We start from the raw sequence: 20057 nt of genomic DNA on the forward strand, positions 1-20057 counted from the left end.
GTAGTTGTCACTTAGGGGCCTCTCTGTTGTGGTTAGCAAAGACCTATTATTCTCTCATGATATGTTAGACTTGTCAAAAGTTCCATCAAATATTTTGAGACAAGACTATGTCAATGTTACTGGTGCTTCTACGCTATGACTCGTTAGTGTGTTTACTCAAGTGAGTTTTGGGCGCTGTCTGTAAGTGCCAGTCCTTCTGGACTTGGGAGTTACTGTCATGGCATATATATCTATCAGGCCTGGGTGAAACAACAATGTATTCCCATGGCCAGAGAGCAAAGAGCAGACTTGGTAAACACATGGAATGGTAAGTGGTTAGCTTCAGGTTCTGTAAATGTCAAAACAAAAGCCCTTATGCATAACATCGAGGGACAACAAGAAAATAGTCTCATTAAATGTCATTGCCACATCTTTTCATCCTGTGATTTTTGGACTGCCTTGGCTTGTACACTGCAACCCATATAATAATTGGGTATCCAGGACCATAATTATGAGTTACAACTTCGGTAATGAGCATTGCGGGTTGTCATCTGGTTACTGGTCCAAGTCTGACCATACTGAAGAAGTAGTTATATATGTTAGCCCTGAGCTACTTAAAAGTAAAAGATCTACTTTTGGGCATAGTTCACCTAAGGCCGATTAGTTGGTTAATACGATACCCCAGAAGGTGCAGCCTTCAAAAGTCATTCCAAGTATTTCCTCCGTAGAGTTGAAGATGAATTAGGGCCTGATTTAGAGCTTGGCGGATGGTGATGGATATCCTGTCCGCTGAAATATAAATCCCATAGGATGTAATGGGATTTATATTTCAGCGGACGGGATATCTGTCACCGTTGTGATGGAGTAACCCGTCCGCCGAATTCTAAATCAGGTCCTAAGAAAAATGAGAGACGTTAATAATATGTGCATAGAGCTCATATACCAAATAACCTGAAAATAGCTCAAAATTACAATATACTCAGTGATCTTTAAATGGATTTTCTTGTGTTGGCTCTTTCTGATTCCACAGTGTTGGTTAATTCATTTATTTATTTAAGGATATTTGTAAACAGTGCAGCTTTTGATCCAGCACCTACAATTACCTAGTGAAATAAGAATATAAATATAACTAGATCATAAGCCACCAGGGTATATGACTTTCCAGAACTTCAGTAATTGAGTGAAAATACATAATTTGAGAGTAATCTTCTTCCAGAGGCCTAAGCTTTGCACTATAAAGGCCATCCCACCCCACGTGGTATACTTGGAGAGGGGCATCACAAAGTTATTGTTGGTGCATGATCATAAGGATCTAAAGGAAAAATATTTTTGCAATTTATTTGGTTTAAAAAAGAAAAACGGAGATTAGCCATGATATATTTTACACCTTTGAGCATAATGCACTTCTATATTGGTAGGCAGTAAATAAGATCTAGCAGCTGGAAACCTCATGAAATTATCTGAGGTTCAAAATTGTTCTGACCAAGGCGTTTTGATTTTTTGTAAATTTCTTCAGGAGGTCTAGAGTATGCAGGATAGCCAAAATCCAGTCTGGATTGCACAAATGTGTTTGCTACAGTGATTATAACCAATAATGGTAAAGAAAGCCAGAGCATTCTAGTCTTAATAAAACAGTCCTTGATTATGTGGGGGATTTGGTTATTAAGTTTGAGGTTGAGCTCTAGTATTATCCAGAGATTGCAAACTGGCGTGACTGGCTGAGGGCAGTGTCCTGGCTTTGGAGGTTATAGTAACCTTTTCTACATCTTTGTTGAAAACTGGAAGAATTTCAGATTTGGGGGGGGGGGGGGTTCAATTTGAGATAATTTGTTCCCATTACAGCTTGACCATTGGTTACAGACTTATAAGAGTTCTCTTGAAAATTTAGAATCTGTAACCAGTTCTGACCCAGAATACTTTCAAAATGCTTCAAGAAGAAAACAGTAGCCCAGAGAGTTTAATGACATTGTAATAGCTTTAGAAGTGTTGTCATGGCACTATGAATGTTCTATAAACTCCATGGTGATATAAGATCCCTGATAAGGTTGCGGTACGAATGGGTTTGAAGTTAAATTCTGTACCAGGTATTGGTTTTTCTGTCCGAGAGGGTGGGAAACTTGGACTGAATGGGGAGAGTCTGTCTTGTGATGGTTCATCACAAGGTATTTCTCCAGAGGGATCCTCTATATCAATCAGGAGGAGCACACGCAAAAGATTTGTTCCCAAACGTATGGATTTGTAATGTGTTATAGTATGTAGATGGTTTAAGTTTGTTTTGTAATTTTGGTGAATTAACTTTGTCTTTCATACTTCTTTTATTTGCAATGTATTTATCTAGGGTGAATTTATTTGTTATTCATTTTTATTTAAATGTATACATTTTGTGTTACTTTTTTGTTTTTTGTTTGCTTGTTATTATTTATGCAAAGAAGGGAGATATTGTAATAGCTTTAGAAGTGTTGTCATGGCACTATGAATGTTCTATAAACTCCATGGTGATGCATTGTTTGTGCTTGAAGCACAAACTCATTTCCCTGGAAGCTGTTGATGAGATGAGCAGGAATAAACACGTCTTCAACTACTAACTGTCTGTAGTTGTGGTCACTTCAGACATACTCCAAATAACGTGAACAGCCAACCCTGGAACTGTCAAGTAGGCCTGGGCGGTAAATTCCGTTCCGTTCGCGGAATTTGCGGAATTTGGGTAATTTCGCGTTCCGCGGAGAACGCGAAATTGCCCATAAATCTGCGTTCCGCGACTTCGCGAAATTTTTTGCTTGTTCGCGTTCTCAATATGCGTGTTCGCGAGATATTTCACCCCGAGCACGCAAACAGCGATCGCGAACAGGAAAAAAGTATCGCGAACAAGCAATTCCGCGTGTTCGCGGAATTTCTGCGTGTTCGCGGAGATTTTTTACCGTTTCGCGGAGATTTGCGGAACGCGATTACGCAAATTCCGCCCACCCCTACTGTCAAGAGCTAAACCACATTTGTCAATTGTGCCTCAGAAAACCCATCTTTTGCCGATATATTGATAGGAAAGAATCAGTAATGGTTGTCATTTGATTCAAATTATTTGCAGCCAGTTCCTATATTCCCTCATCCTCATAATTTTCAGGAAACATGAAGCTCGGAAGGGAAGATATATTTTTATGATTCTGTACCAGCAAACAGGATGGCTGTAAGCTGAAGCTCAAGTCCAACACTTCTGTATTGAGACTCCATTCAGAGATGGCCACCAAATGTGAATGGCATGCCAGTGGATACATTTCTGTGACTAACCCATTCCTGTCAGCTGGTCCTTGTCTCAGCAGCATATAATAAGCCTCTGATCAGAGTACCGGTGCATTGTGGCTCCTCTGGTTTGCTTTTGCTATTGAATTCTTCACTCCAATTCCTTCTGTGCTTCAGTTTTCTCTGCCAAACCTGTTCAGCTCGACTTCAGGCCTGCCAGATATGCTCCAGGCCTACCAGCAACAGTGCTGCTCCAGGCCTGCCAGCGCCAGCTCAACTCCAGGCTTGGCATCTCCTGCTCTGCTCTAGTTCTGACCTTACTCCAGCTCTACTGCAGTCCTGGTCTTACCCAGATCCAAACTTCAGCCTTGCAAGTATTTTCCCTGTATTGGGGGCAAGCACTTTTTACTGCTTTTGCTTTTATTTCCTTGTGTTCTTCCAAAACCTAAGCATCCTCGACTCCTTCCAATCCGGCATCAGAAAAAACCACAGTATGGAAACCACCCTCCTTGCTGCAACAGACGACATCTGCACCCTACTGGACAAAGAAGAAAAAGCAGCCCTCATCCTGCTCGACCGCTCTGCGGCATTCGACACAGTCTCTCACCGCACCCTAATACACAGACTCCATGATGCAGGGATCCAAGACAAGGCCCTTGACTGAATACGCTTCTTCCTCTCTGGCTGAACGCAGCGGGTCAGACACCCCCCTTTCCTCTTGGAACCTACACCTACCACCTACGGAGTCCACCAGGGGTCCGTCCTCAGCCCTACGCTCTTCAACGTCTACATGGCTCCTCTCACCCCCATCGTCAGAACCTACGGACTCAACATTGTGTCATACGCAGACGACACCCAACTCATCCTCTCCCTATCCAGTGAACCCAACACCGCCAGACACAACTTTCGAGAAGGCATGGAAGCCGTCACCAAATGGATGAAAAACAGCTGCCTACAACTAAACACCAACAAAATGGAAGTACTTATCATGGGCCCAAAGCCCGACGCCTGAAACGACAACTGGTGGCCCCCTGCCCTCGGAAGCCCACCCACCCCCACGGACCACGAACGCAACCTGGGAATCATCCTGGACTCAGAGCTCAAAATGGGCCGCCAGATCATCTCTATCTTGTCCTTCTGCTTCCACTCCCTCCGCCTCCAACATAAGACTTTCAAATAGATCCCCCTCGAACACAGAAAGACCGTCACTCACTCCCTGGTCACCAGCAGACTCGACTACAGCAACGCACTCTACCCAGGAATAAACAAAAACCTCACCCGCAAGCTACAGAACATCAAAAACGCCGCTGCAAGACTCGTCCTCAACCTGCCAAGACACTGCCACATCTCCCAGCACCTGCGCACACTCCACTGGCTCCCCATCGAAGCTAGAGTCACCTTCAAGATACTACCCCGGACCAGCATACCTGAACAGCCAACTCAAATTCCACGCACCCCAAATGACCCCTACGATCAGCTCTCCTACGCCGTGGTCCCCCATGCCAGAAAGACCAGATCAGGAGGCCGCTCCTTCTCCTTCCTGGCAGCCATAGCCTGGAATGACCTTCCGCTCCACCTCATACAAACAACATCGCTCCCCATCTTTGAAAGAAATCTCAAAACCTGGTACTTCGACAGACCCCCTCCTTGATGGACTGGAACCTGTGCCCCCCCCCCCCCCTGCACCTTGACTCTTACGGGTGAGTAGTCACGCTTAACAAGCACCTGATTGTGTGCCAACTGGGACAGAAAATGTGGCTTCCAGATTGGGCAGCACTTTCATCAGTGCCACAACACTCAGTCCTTGACACACACCTGGTGGAAATTCTGCAATTTTAACTCCTGTATCTGTATGACATTCTCCTGATGTATTAATCACATTTTTGGATTAGTATGACTTGTCTATAGTTAAGTTCACAAATTCTCATTTTTCTCCAATTCATTTGTATATCAAGCTTCTTCAAGACCTATTTTAAAACTATAAGAACATTAATTGAATATTTGCTTTTACTTGTGCATTTATATTTGAATATATGGACTGAATGTAAAACTTGGTTATTGAATATTGTAGGATCTGCATAAGGTTTAACTATTGTGTTTTTTTCAGGATAACTTGATGCTCCTCAAAGCTGGGTCTACAATAGAGGGCAAGAAGATCTATGTAGAATACATTGATGATATTGTGATCGATGGATTGTTTAACACCATATTCTGCTCCTTAAACTTTCTTTTGGTGAACACTGATGCAAATGTAAAACCAGCTTCTCTATTTGAGGTGCAGATGATTCTCAGTTCCCATGGAATTATATTTAAACCTTCCCTAGAAAAGGAAGCTGGAGATAGCGTTTATGATCTTTTAGAAGAGATTTTGGAAGATATTTTCAAAATGTCTGCAAAAGTTAAACGAGTCGCAGAACACCTTGGCATGGAAAATTATCAGGTAAGTGATGCATTCACTAGTTGTCTGGATAAATTGGTTATAAATGTATGTGCAGATATATAATTCATTATTTTGCCTTCATTTACAAAGGATTAGTATACTACATGAAACATACAAAATAATCAAACAAAAATGAACATGTTTTGATTCAGACTGTATTCATCATGTGATCCATTGTAGATTATCACCATTAAATAAACTGAAGGCTCAGCCTGGTATTGTGACATGTATGCTGACATTTGTTGTGCAGCAAGTGCAAGGGGTTAGACAAGGTGAATGAGGTAGAATGCATTCTTAGTTGAAATGAAGAATAGGATCTTGCAAAGACCATATTGCTGCCACTAAAGGGACAACTCAGCGCATCATCTCTTTAAGTCCTCAGTCTGCAGTCCTCTTGATCGCAACGGGGACAGTAATCACCAGGTGAGGGCAGAAGTACCTACTCTCAAAACACCATTGGCTCAAATGGTCACATCACACTGCATGCAGCTCCAGCAAACTCGTACATCAAAAAGGCCCTGTCTGGAGCTGGAGTTAGGTAAAGGAGCCACACACACACTGTGGGCTAACAGATTAGGTTACCACCCAAACATTTAGACTCATAGAGCCTTTTTCACCAAATTAAACTTATACCTATGTGTAAGTTTACTTTTTGTTTGCTATACACAAACTGCAAGTGTGGTTTTTTGTGTCGTATCTTTACGACTGTGGAGAACGCCACACATGAAAAGATAGGACAGTGCCTTTAGTCGTGAAAATACTAGACCTAAAACTACACTTGTAGTTTGTGAGAAGAAAAAATGTAGTACACTTATAATGAATTCAAATAAGGTAGTAGTGGTCCCTAGTTGGGAAATTACCGCACCTCAGATACTACTACTCTAGTCAAGTCCTGTGTGAATAACTTAGCGAGACAAATTGAGGTGCTATACCAGTTCAATACACCTACTACCCAAAGGTGCTAATTACACATCAGAAAAGCTAATGTGTGTACCATATGCAAAATAGAACTTTATTCTGCACCCTCATAAGTACATATAAATGCCCATAATATAATGGATCAATTTGTCAGTCATAAAAGTTGTATTCAACAATCTCATATTCCGCACCACTAGAAAAAAGAAGGTTGTCAATGATATTTTCCTTCAAAGTAAAAGTAAGCGCAAGAGTCCATCAATTTTTCAAGTATTCAGCTTGTCGGTTTATTCCTTTGGTACTCCCAGCAAGGATTCTGCCAACACGCGTCTCGTCTAAACGTAGACTTTTTCAAGGTGGTTTAAAGTAAGGAGTCTAGCCGTTCCCGACGTAAGTCTTTCCGCCGCGACGTCGTATGCAAGATCTCAGAAATTGATTTTCATGCTCGAAATCCCTGTATGTCAATCCTCAACCAGCAATGTCCCTACTAACGCAAATATATATGTTTTTCGGAGGTTACATCGGCGCATCCGGGACATTGATGGTTGAGGATTGACATACAGGGATGCGAAACAAGTACCATCGAGCATGAAAATCAATTTCTGAGATCTTTCATATGACTTCGTGGTGGAAAAACGTATGTCAGGAGCGTCTAGACTCCTTACTTTAAACCGCCTTGAACAAGTCTATGTTTAGACGAAACACGTGTTGGCAGAATCCTTGCTGGGAGTACCAAAGGAATAAACCGACAAGTTGAATACTTGAAAAATTCATGGACTCTTGCGCTTACTTTTACTTTGAATGAAAATATCATTGACCTTCTTCGTTTTTCTAGTGATGCTTAATATGAGATTGTTGATTAATACTTTTATGACTGACTAATTTATCCATTATATTATTGGCATTTATATGTACTTATGAGGGTACTGAATAAAGTTCCATTTTGCATATATGTAGTAAACTTACACAAAAGTCCATTGTGTTCTGAGTATGCTGTTCCCTGAGAGCAACAAAGGCCACCTTTTTAAAGGAAGGACGATGTGCAAAGAGGAAGAATCTGAGCGCCCTATCATCCCCATATTATCTATTTGTCCTCAGTCTAGATTATTGCAAGGTTTGCCCTGCATGCAAAAACAAGCGTAAGGTTGGGGAAATTGTAAGTCACCAATGTATGCAAATACCATGCAATTACGCCATATATAATACTTTGTTCACAGTTCTATGCAATTGAACTATGATCAAGTTATAGGTAAAACACAAAATAAAATGTCGTTTATGAAATGGGTATTTTGCAAAATGTTGTCAGACCTGTGAAAATCGATCCACAAGAGTTGCGAACTATTTAATGTAATGATGTTTGGATGTAAATTGTATTATCATGGCTTTACCAAATATGTGGTGTGAGAAATTGGGTTGTTCGTTGACTGGGATGTGAGCCCTGATCAAGCAACAGCCGCAATCCGTTTGCAGGGTGAACCATAATAAGTCACTAAATTAACCTGTATTAGAGAGGTGCCAGAGAGCCCATGACAAGATGGCCGCATTATAGTACAGCTCTTCTGGTTGGGCAACAAAATCCACAATTTATCCTGCCATCCGTCATTCTGTATAGAACATGGTGGTTCCAGTACTATTACATCAAATCAGTGTAAAATTATATCAAATAAAACGAAACAGAAAAATTGATTAGTGTTAAAGTGTTATTTAATCACACTAAGCACCTGATGCACATTTTTTAAGGAAACAATTTGCAAAGAACATTAAAATATAACGGTGTGCCCAACTGAGTGGGGGGAAGGGAGGAAGGTGACTTGAGTGAGGTAGTGAGGCAAGTGACAAACAATATTCAAAGGTATCACAATCAAATTGTTGGGCATACTATTCAATGCCACATATTCATAGTATAGTTCATAACAGATAGATTACAATCATTTACTTAGACATGTACAGTAGAAGATCACAGTGCAAAATGCGCTGTTGGTGATACTGTCATCAATAATGTGTCGACGTTTCGACCCCTGAAACCATGTAGGTTGGTTCTAATCCTTACTGACGGGGTCTTCCTCAGGACAAAAGTGAAAGTGAGGGCAGTAGGGCACCGTATCCGATAGGGGGAAAAGGCCTAGTAGGCGCAATGTTTCGTCAGGGATGATGGGGCTTGAAAGGCTCCGAAAAGTGTAGGCGAGAGTAATGAACACTCAAAAAGAGGGGATGAACTCCATACAAATCCTCCAAAGCAGAGTCAATGCTGCTAGAAAAGCCGTGGTCAAACCATCGGTTAAACAGTGAAAATAATCACGGGTAACTTCCAGAGGTTTGATTCAATTAATCCTCGTCGGTCGAGTGTCCCTCACAGATGTATTAGCCATCTAGAAGAAGGTACCAACACAAATGCACCATTTTGGGACCCCTCAGAGTGCTGCATGACAGTATAATGGACTAGCAGCCAGTGTTGGATGCTATATGGTCTGCACTTACGCTGAAGGAAGTAGGCCGAGCCACATGGTATTGCAAGAGCCTACTGGGGGATGTTGACTGCTTGTCTCGCTAGCTTTGCGGCGCTGTGTGTACCCCAAGACCACTGGCATGTGAGAGCGAAAGCCTCGGAGTGACACTGTGGCGGGGGCTGCAAAGTCCACGGTGCTGAGTTGGATGCATCCATAGCGACTGGTGAAGTGAGGCGATAATGGGGCTGCGACAGGAAGGGGCTAGATGTGTGCTGCTGTTCATGGCCCTGTAGAATGGACGGTTTACCCGGGTAAATCCTGACTGTTGGCTCCCCGCATATTTCAGCAACACCGACCCATGATCCATAGCAAACTGCGCCTGCTGGAGTGGAGCGTTGTGGGTCCGCCATTGCTGATGTAGGCCTCCGACGAGAGTGAAGGACCACGGTGGAGACACGGTCTTCCCACTTGTGACTGTGGCTGCCACTGTGGGGTTCCTGGCCTTTGACTAATCCCCTGATCATGTCGGCCAGCACAGGGCCTTTTCTCTAGAGCTCTTTACTAGGCCTTTACTCTTGTGCTGGCCTCCCCTGGTTTCATATTTCTTCACTCGCACAGTGAGTTCTTCGGCCCTATCTATACCTCTGGTAAGAATCGAAAGTGCGCCCCTTGGTGGTCTGGCGCTGAAGTGGGCCGTCACTGGGATCCTGTCTGCACTGTGGTGAGCCTTCAATATGATCCTGTAAGCGCTGCATGTACGCTGAAGATGCAGCAGTGGGAAGCCTGGGAATCCACGAAAAGATGCTTGGGGAAGTGTGAGCCACATGTCTGTCTGCCAGGCACCCTTGGGCTCCCGCATTGGCTGCTCCATTGTGGGCATGGATGGCTTGACCTCTGCTGAGGAGGGTGGCCAGTGGCTACTACTAGGTTGGGCTCGACCCAGTGGTATTGTATTTCATAACATATGCTGGTGGTGTCCACAGCAGCGGTAAGTGCCTTGTGGTGAGAATGCGCTGTCTTATGGCCAGGATTCATGATCACTATACCACCAAGCAGCTGGTGCCCCCTGGGACTGAGTTGATGGCAGAGGGTGCATGCACTCAAATAGTCGCATGCCAACATTGAGAGCCAGCATGGGGAATATGGACAGATGCCGAACGCGCCTTAACTTTGACATGAGGAGCTCTACTATAACAGACACAGAAAGCCCCGTTAATTTATGAGCAGACATCTCGATCCTGGGAGATACCCTCCGCCCCCTGGAAACTACATAAATGGCAATGCAGAGCAGCCTTCAGTCAATTGATGTGAAATAGACGCTTTTAATATCTGAATGGATCACATGTTGGCAAAATTAGACGAACAGTCCTCATGCCACAGGGAGGCTGAGCAGCAAATTTCAAAGACAGAGGATGAATTCCAGACTGCCGATGCAAAATGTCTCAACATGGAGAAGATACTGGATGTGAATCAAGCGAAGAACGAAGACTTGAAGAATTGCAGACTTGCTCATGCCTAAACAACTTGTGCATTACTGGGGTACCTGAATCAATGAACATGGGCAAGATGGAGATTTATGTCAAAACAATGTTGACTTACATCTTTGGTGCTGACAATCTCTCTCAGCTCCTGAGTGTGGAGCGAGTCCATCGTTCTCTTATGGCACGGCCATCACCTGTTGCGCCACTATGCCAAATCATTGCGAAACTATTAAACTATTGAGATAGAGATGTTGTGGTCTGACTAGCGAGAAACATGATAGATATAAAATATCAAGGCAATAAAGTCGCATTTTACCCTCACTTTATGATGGCGGTCCAGATGGCCCGCTGAGAGTTCCTCCCAGTTAAGACTGTTACAAAAAGCTGATATCCAATATGCCATGTTATACATTGAACAATTACGAATCGACTACGAAGGGAAACAAACCATCTTTACGACACCAAATGCTGCTAGTGACTTCCTTAAATACCTCTTGCCACGGAAGTTTGATTGACCAGCAGCAGACTCGGATGAGGATGCTGTGTAAATTGCCACATGAGAGACATGCTACACAATAGGGCAATAAAGAACTCTTGTCTATCTGGAATCAGTTGCACTGAGAACTGTGCACTCCAAGCATAGGAGACCAACTCTGCTCGCTTGCCTCCACCCTTTGTGGGATGGCGAGGCATGTTCTTTGTTTTCTCCCGGCCACCTCCATCCATCTGGAGGGATACTGGGATCCAGTCAACCTCTCAAGGATGGTAGAACTAATGTTTTTTTTGTTTTGTACGAAGTTCTTTATTCTTTGTTTTTTGGCTGTTGTACTAGGGAATGTCTTTATCAAGTTCTTTGTGCTGAAGAGGTTAGGGGGAGGTTTTGGGAATGTCTCTTTAAATATGCATGTGTTGCCTGCACCACCCAACAATTTATACACTACATGCTGCCATATTTCTGTTTGCCAGCAACCTCCGTCATTAAAGACACACAATGGCCAAACTCTGAGGTAAAGTGTCCCTGCTCAATTAGAATATCCGTGAGCTGATTGATCCCTGGAAAAACAGACTTGTCCTAAACTACATGGAAAATCAGACTTGTCCTAAACTACATGGATCGACATGACATACAGATTGCGCTCCTCCAGGAGATGCACTTAACATGCCTCACAGACCAGTCAGTTGGAGCTAGATGGGCAGTCCATTGTCTAGTATTGCCATATTCTAGTTGTGTATTAATATTAGTGAAATGAGGCATCCCATTCATAGCTACACACTCCTTTGTGGATAAACAAGGGCGTATAGGGATAGTTCAAGGAACACTCTACAATAGTCCCATCATATTGGTCAACACGTGTGCCAAATATAGATGACCCTGATTTTTCACAACAGTTTGTCACTTACCTGATCTGGCCCCAGTTTATCCTTTGGGGTGGTCATTTGAACATGTACCTCGACTCTGTGGTGGATAGGTCTGCATTGGGTGATTGGCACAGGAAACAGTCTGCACGTGTGATCCGGGAGGGGATGGATGATTATGGCATGGAAGATGTGTGGCACCTATGGAACCCCAGACAGAGAGGGCACATTTACATCATCAGTGCATTGAACATGGTCGAGAAAATAGACTGTTGATTGTTATCACATGAGATGTGTCCATGGGTAGATGAGGTAAAGCACATGCCTAAAACACTCTCTTACCACCTACCGGTGTTGTTGCCCCACGTACTACCTAATGTTGCCTCCGTTACATTAACATGGCATTTTCGAGCAACAGCGTTGCCGGATGTGTTATTTAGGGAGGAAGTCCGTGGGGCGATCATGGAATTGTTTTTAAAAAAAATACTGGGATTGTGTCTAAGAAGGTCACTCTCTGGAAGCATTCAAGGTCATGATTAAAGGGGGTTTGTATCACCACCCAAACTGGTATGTTAAAATTGATACACACTCAACTACACAAGACAGAAACTACACTTCACTCTCTGGAGAGAGATTATGTTATACAATGCGGCACAAACAGGTTCTACTCCGGCTCATAATAAAGCATTGCATAAGTGGGCTGCAGAGCTCGCCTGCCCCATTGACATTGCAGATTGGAAATACTGTTGCGCACAACTACACATTCTTACATCCAACTGCAATATGAAAATTATTCATTTGAAATTCATACACAAAATGTATTTTACTCCTGTTAAGCTTAGTAAATTTGGGTTGAGTATAGATACACGTTGTCTATGTTGTGAGTCTGTGGATGTGGATTTTACACACCTGGCTTGGTCTTGTCAGCCTGTTATGCAATATAAGTTTTAAGTCACAGAGAATCTCATGGAGATGCTCTGTGAGCAGGTTGAATGGAACCCTATAATTTGTTTATTGGGACTAGTAAAGAACTTTTTTCCTGTTCGCTGGTGGTTTCTCTCGGCGACCCTCCTGCTGGCAAAGAGGAGGGTAGCAATTCAATGGGGTGGCAGGGCTAAGCCCACTGTAAATGCCTGGTTGACAGATATGGTCTGTTGTCGGACCCAGTTGGAACTATATGCAGAAGAATCGCTGAGACCATCCAGGTCTAAGGATATATGTAACCCTCTCACTGCCTATCTTCCGTCAATGCTGGATGACTCTGAGGGAACTGGTACCATAAAGAGGGATAGGCGAGGCCTGGTGGAGCACTTAATTTGCGTAGATGCTTTGCCATGTCTAACTATACTTTTTTCTCCTATGTTGTATCATGAATGGAGATGTGGCTGATACTGTTGTACTTGTTGTCATTTGTCTCTGTTTCATACCTATGGGTCATGTTATATTGCAAATTTGAATAAAAAAAATAAAAAAAATATTCTGTGCTGAACCCTATGTAGCTTGACACAAAAAGCAGTCAGGCTTAACTCCGAGGCAATGTGTAAAGTATGTATGCAGCACACAAACGATAATAAAGTGAAAACACAACACAAGAAAAATTGCTAGCTAAGTTCGAAAAATGGAGTACATTTGAATAATTTGACACCAAAATGGCAAAAATCCAATCAGTAGAAACAGAGTTATGAATTTCTAAAGGTTTTTAATAAAAACTAGCGCCTAAAAGATCAAAGCGCCAACAACAAACTTCTAGTTGCGCAACACCGGGTCAAAGTCTCAAGTTCCGGCCAACCTATATACAGAGTGGTTCGGATACAAGAAATGGATTGAGCATGGTCAGCCCTTACCTTTGAACTTAGAAAAAATTCTAAAAGAAAAATGTCTAAGAAGTTAAGTTTCATCAGAGGAAGGCTGCAGGAGGTGCCCCAGGACAGAGCTTTATTGTCGGATGGCCTTCGGTCAAAGCTGCGGTGAAGATTTCTATGTTTGGACTTAGTCACCAAAATGGAAGTTTCCGGTGGCATGATGCAGAGGGCTGTAGCCCAAGACCATTGCAAGAGATTGGATACCCCTTGGGCAAAGGGCTGCCAAAACAGATTTGCTGCTGCAGAGAAGAACGTAGCAGGAGAAGCCGCAAAGTCAATCCTGCTGGCGATGCACCTCGGGTGGATAGGAGAACAGGTTTGTCGCAGTCTCCTCCTGGTTCTCAGAGCACTTTTTAGCCAAATTTTGTTTAAGTCCTCAGTTTTGGAAATTGGCTGTCTGATCCCGTTTAGCACCTCAGCCAATGGTCCAGGACTGATGGAACACCTCCTCGGGGTTCAGGGCTCACTCAGGCTGGGTCCAGGTGTGGGTTCAAGATGGTGAGAACCTTTTATGTCCCTGTGGCTCTAAACAGGAGGCCAGCAAACTAGCCCTCAGATTCACTTCTGGCAATCCTGGGTGCAGGTGAAGATGCAGGACCCTACAGCAGGGCTAGCCTCCGAGGGTTCAAGGGAGGCTCCAGGGAGCAAAGCAGTCCTTCCAGGTACTGCAGCAGTCTGTCAGAGTGCACAGCAGGTCACAGCAGAAGGAAGTCCTCTGACAGTCCTTCCGCAGGTCCAGTAGTGAACTGAAGAGTGGGTCTGAAGGTCCTACTTGTATACCCTGGTGCCCTTCTTCTGGAAGGTGTGAGAAGCTTCTGTAAATGTTCTTTGAAGTGCATGGAACTTCCCGGCTCCAAGCTGGCTGTAGTGACAATACAGGGTTGTTAGGCCATTTGTGTGAAGGCAGAGCACAGGCCCTTCCCGCAAGCAAATAGCCCATTGAGGCACACCTAATCCCTCGATTCTGTGACTGTCTTCGAGGAATTCACAAGGTCTAACAGTCAGTCATGTGAACCAAGACAGTCTGCAGGCGCAAAGGGTGGTGTAGTGTCATTTTCACAATTGTAGTGAAAAACCTGCCTTTGCCATAAAAGAGGGTTTATCATTACAATTTCATTGGTACCAAATATGATATATCTGCCTAGTTCCTATTAGGAATTACAGCCTATTAATGTAATAAACGGTCTCCAATGATATCCTATGAGAGGAGTAGGCCTCACAGTAGTAAAAAACGAATTTAGATCTTTCTCACTACTAGGACATGTAAAGCTTAAAAGTACATGTCCAACCTAGGGGCCTACCTTAGGAGTGACTTGTATCTAATAAAATGGTAGTTTAAGGCTTGGCAAGGGGGATTAAATGCCAGATCGACATGGCTGTGTAGCACTGCATTTTAGGCTGCAATGGCGGGCCTGGGACTTGTTTTGCTAGTGAAGTGGGGGGCACAATAAGTGCTGCAGGCCCATTGGTAGCATTTGATATACAGGCCATGGGTATATGGTATACTGCTCTACAAGGGACTTACATTTACATTAAATATAGCAATTTGGTACAAGCACTTTAGCACTGTTTAGCAGTGGTAGAAGTGCACAGAGACCTAGTGCCAGAAAAAAAAATTCAGCAAAAAGTAGAGGGTAAAAGACCACAAGTTTGGGATGACCCTGCAGAGAAGGCCAGGTCCAACGAAAATGTATTAAATAAATGTGTCAAAGTAATTTTGTTGTTATATTCCCTTGGCAGTATACATTTTTTTTTTTTAATATTTGTGTTTTCCTCTCAATGTCTAGAGTGACATGGACTGCATGGCTGATCTGTCTGAGATCCGTCAAGAAATTATGGATAGACTGACTTCCGTTATCAGCAAGGCTATTGAATATAAGGATTCCTTCAGCACCTATTCATACCTCTGGGGAGATGACCGTGTTGAGTTCATGAGACAATTTCTGTTATATGGTCATGTGTTGTCTTCAGAAGAGATTGAAGCACATGCTGACGAGGGTGGGCCTGAGCGCCCACCAACCTTGGAGCAATTTAAAGAGCAGGCAAGAAATCCAATTTTACAGAGTTGCTAGGTTGTGTTTTGGGGCTTGACTCACATATCTCTTTGCACGTAAGTGGAGATTAGTGGCGTAAAATGTGTCACAAGTACCCACAAATGAAAACTTCTGATTTGAGAATCTTTGTTGCCATTTGTAAGGGCTTAGTTGGTGCATACTACTATGGAAAACGTGGGAAGTAGCTGTGGTTTCAAGCAAAACATTAATAAAGAGGTGGGGAAGTGGGCTTTCTTAGTGGTGACCAGGTGGGTGGTCCTAGGAATTGTTGTGATCACTCGGTCTGTAATAGCTCTGTATGCAATATATTCTCAGTTCCCCTGTATACACTGTTGGCTGTACACAAATATTAGAGTAGTGACTGCCATATCTTCAGGGGTCCTGAGATTGTAGGCTGTCTCTACATTAAAAGTCTTTTGCATGCAGTGGAAAAAAGTGAAAAATGCATATTGTGCATTTGAAAACCCCAATGTGCCTGGAGTTGACCATCTTTTGCTGATTTCCATTCAAGCCTCATAAAGTTTGTAAATTCAAAAAAATAGTAGATATAATACAATGGAATCAGCATGCCTACAACTTGTACATTTACTATTTTTTCTTTAAAACTGCCTGTTTCATAAAGAGCTTTTTTTGAGAGGCTGCCTTTATTTTTTGCAGATCGAGATCTATGAGAACCTCTACATTCAAATGAGAAAGTTTGAAGACTACCAAGTATTTGACAGCTGGTTTAAGGTAGACCTAAAACCTTTCAAAATGGGACTTTTAAACTTCATTAAGAAATGGAGCTGGATGTTTAAAGAGCATCTTATGAGATTTGTAGTTGACAGGTAACTAAATAATTAATGACTTGTGGTATAGCTACTATTATTACCATCTAATATGCCCTCCTAGGTGTCTTAATCTTTTAAACGTACTTGCGTACACAGTATAGCTAGATGTAGACATGTTACTGTTTCCTTTTCAAAATTTCCCTGTGAATGTATTTTAAACTTGAATTTTCAGGCTTACTATTTTCGATATGTATTAGCCCTTATCGTTTTCTTGTCAGTGTATCGTTTTTTCCCATCAGGATTTCTTAAATTGGTTTGCTAGGGATATGTTTTTGTTCTCACACTTATTTTCCTTTCCCCACAAGGTTCCAGTGGTGAACCTTGTGGAGAAAAGAAAATGCAAAAGAACAAATCATGAGATGCATATCTAGCTAAGGAAAAATATATTTTGAAATATACTTTGTTGTACTTAGTCCTTCTCTTTGTGCAGACACCGAATTAGATTTGTGATCAAACCATTCTCTTACCAATAGTGAAAGGATGTATGTTTGCAAGGAAACCCAGGGGGTGCACCAGTACAGCAGATCTGCAGAAAGACCCATATCAGTTCAACAGTTCTGCATCACCTTTTAGGCCATAACAGTCCTACAATTTGCCCCATGCCCTGGCATGCTTCTGTGGACAAACCCGTGCTCTGTACACAGTCTCCTCCAATTTGGAGCACCATTCCATCAACCTCCGCCTTTACCCAATCATAGGCGGTGCTGGGGAATTCCACCTTCATGCGATGTCCTGCTTGGCCTGGGCTGAGGCAACACCAACCAATGTCTGTTCACCCCTAATTCCAACTACATTAACCAGGATCCCTGCGTGTGAGATCAATGTGTCTCCCCAGCACCTGTGTAAGTATTCTTGCTGTTTGCTCCCAAAATGGCACAACGTCTGACACTGCCATACCACATGAAAACAATCTGTATCAGGATGGGTACAGCAGAAGCATTGGGGCATAGAGAGTCTGACTGCCCATCAGATGTGGCGAGCGGTTAAGTAGGTTTATGTCGGAAGTTTGATGGAATAAGTCACAACCTAGCCGGTATGACAGTTTCCCTAGGAGCATAAGTGCATTGCACTAGTCTGCATCATCGAGCTCCCCAAATCAACGCTCCCTTTCAGCTTAAGGGGCATTATGTGATATATCTTAAAAACCCAACTGCTGCCGCTGATGCCCATCAGGAAGCGTGCCTCTAGCAGACTGTATTTAGGGAGATCTGTAAGGTCGGAGCATTGAGCAGCCACTGCATGGTGGACCTGCAGGTATTTGTGAAGTTGTGTACGGCAAAGCTGGAACAGGATCTGCAGACTCAGCAAAGGGCCCCATGTGGGCACCACTCCTCACATTTCCTAAGACTTAATGCCGATCTTATCACACCGAGTAAACCCGTTGAGTCGGGTGGTGTGACTTAGCCAGCGTCCGCTCCACAGAGGAATCTGCTGCATGACTGTACGTTCCCAATCCATGAAGTGGAGCACCTCACGGCTGCATAATAGCACCAGTTTTGTAGGTTCCAGCATGGTGATGGGAAAGGGGAAGCCATACAATTATCCCAGGACTTTATCCAGACCCAGTGGGGCTAATTCCACTCTATAACAGGTATCACTCCCACCCCCGTCATCCAGGCAATGATGGTCAAAAGGTGTGATGCCCATTAATAGAGCTTAACATCAGCCAGTCCCAAGCCCCCATCAAATGCTGAACAATAGCACTTAGCTCACATGATGCGTGGGGATCGGCCCCACCAAATGAAGGACTAAAGGAGACCATTGAGCTGTTTAAACCAGGTGATGGAGATGGGGAAAGGGTAATTCTGCAGGGCATTGAGGTACCTGGGGAGTAGCAGCATTTTGAACATGGCCACCCTACCCAGCATGGTTAGTGGGTGGCCGAACCAGGACTATGGTGCTCGTGTTGTGTCAGCAAGCCGAGTAGTCAATTTATGGGTATTAGCCAGGTCGGGTAGGAGCAATTTATAGACCCCAAGCATCAAGAAAGTGCCCAGGCCCAAAGTTTCAACACCTTCAGGAAACTCCAAAAAAGCAAAGAATATGATCGCAAGATCTTTTTTCGGCATCTTCGGCCCAGGCCACAAGGATTCGGGTGGTGGTAGCCTGGCCACCATATTTTTTAGACCAGCAACCTCATCTTCAAGTTGAGAGATATGTCCCTCAGCCACAATGCCTGCAATGTTTCAAGGTCCTGGCGCAGTAGTACCACTTCCATCCCCACCTCCCCGACTTTCACATACACTGCCTCCAGGTAGCTCTGGATGGCTTGGAGGATGACTGATACATCAGCATTTTTTCAGTTGACACTCCACCGCAGAGCCAGAGGAGACGGTCTAGGGCGATCTGCCACCGATGTCGTACATATTAGTATGTGACTGTTTATGCGGAGTCATGCTCTTGTCCTTGACCATGGTGTTGCCAAAGCGGCACAACCCAGCGCCACTAGTATTCCAGAGATTCTGGGCAGGGACCCAGTAAAAAATGGGGGGAAAGACAACAGCTCGGCCCTCACCCACTCAGTCCCTCACCTGGGGAAGCCCCACCATCCAATGATGTGATGGCCACAAGGCCAGGGCAAGCAAAGCCTCAGCCTTAGTCTCAGGGGACAGAGAATGCAAGGAGAGAGGACAACGGCAGTCGCCCCAAGGCTGCGGCATATCCTTCTGCTACACCGCTATGCCAACAGCTGTTGGAGAAAAGCCAGCAGGGATACCAACCATCAATGCCACACCCATCAGAAAAGGCAATTGATTGATGTGGGGGGCATGTGGTCTACTTGCCCCCAAATACAGCAGGACATCATGAGCAGCCGAGGCCCCCCATGGTACGAGGTCCAGGAGAGGCTGGTTGAGGACTTACTGCAGTAGAGGGGGAGGACAGCCTGCCACAGGCACCCCCGTGAAAATCTTCACTTGAGTGGCCTCTCCGGGGTCCATAGGCAGTAGCGGCAGGCCTGTCATATAGGAGGGGGCGGCAGGAGAAGGTGCCGAGGGTTCAGGCAGCAGGCAGGACCACCCAGAAAGCAAAGCTATGTAGACAAAAGGGCGCAGAGCTGTTGGGCCCAGCGAGCTCCCTCGTCGCAGGTGGTTGCTCATCAGCCAGCGAAAGCACCCAGAGTGGGGGTCCCTGGACTAAACTATGGCTTCGACCATACAGGCTCCAACTCCACCTCTGGCCACCGCCTCAAAGGGGGGCTGCCATCTTGCAAGGCAAGGTTTGCCTCAGTGGTCGCTGCTGTTCATGGTGTGTCTGACCACAGAGGCGGGTGGTTCACTCGACAAGCGCCCAGGGACCACAGGCCCCAGTGCAGGGCAAAGGATGACTGCAGCTGGCAGCTTGCTTTACTGATGGCGGAGAAGGTCGGGAGCATTATTAAAACACATCCATCATCCTGGCCACACCCCCAGGAATTAGATATTTATGGTAGCATGTACATTTTATCTGTGCTAAGATCAA

The 20057-nt window shown here is 44.3% G+C and overlaps 1 protein-coding gene across 1 annotated transcript in view; it reads left to right on the top strand.

The window, feature by feature from the left end:
• Positions 1-20057, top strand: part of DNAH11 (dynein axonemal heavy chain 11) — a 3007685-nt gene that overhangs the window by 860029 nt on the left and 2127599 nt on the right. The window contains exons 15-17 of the mRNA XM_085631597.1: positions 5321-5653; positions 15502-15756; positions 16426-16595. Of these exons, the coding sequence (XP_085487723.1) occupies positions 5321-5653; positions 15502-15756; positions 16426-16595 (758 nt within the window). The remainder of the gene's footprint in view (positions 1-5320; positions 5654-15501; positions 15757-16425; positions 16596-20057) is intronic.

This window comes from Triturus cristatus, chromosome 10 (assembly GCF_964204655.1).
Source record: "Triturus cristatus chromosome 10, aTriCri1.1, whole genome shotgun sequence".
Classification (NCBI taxonomy): domain Eukaryota; kingdom Metazoa; phylum Chordata; class Amphibia; order Caudata; family Salamandridae; genus Triturus; species Triturus cristatus.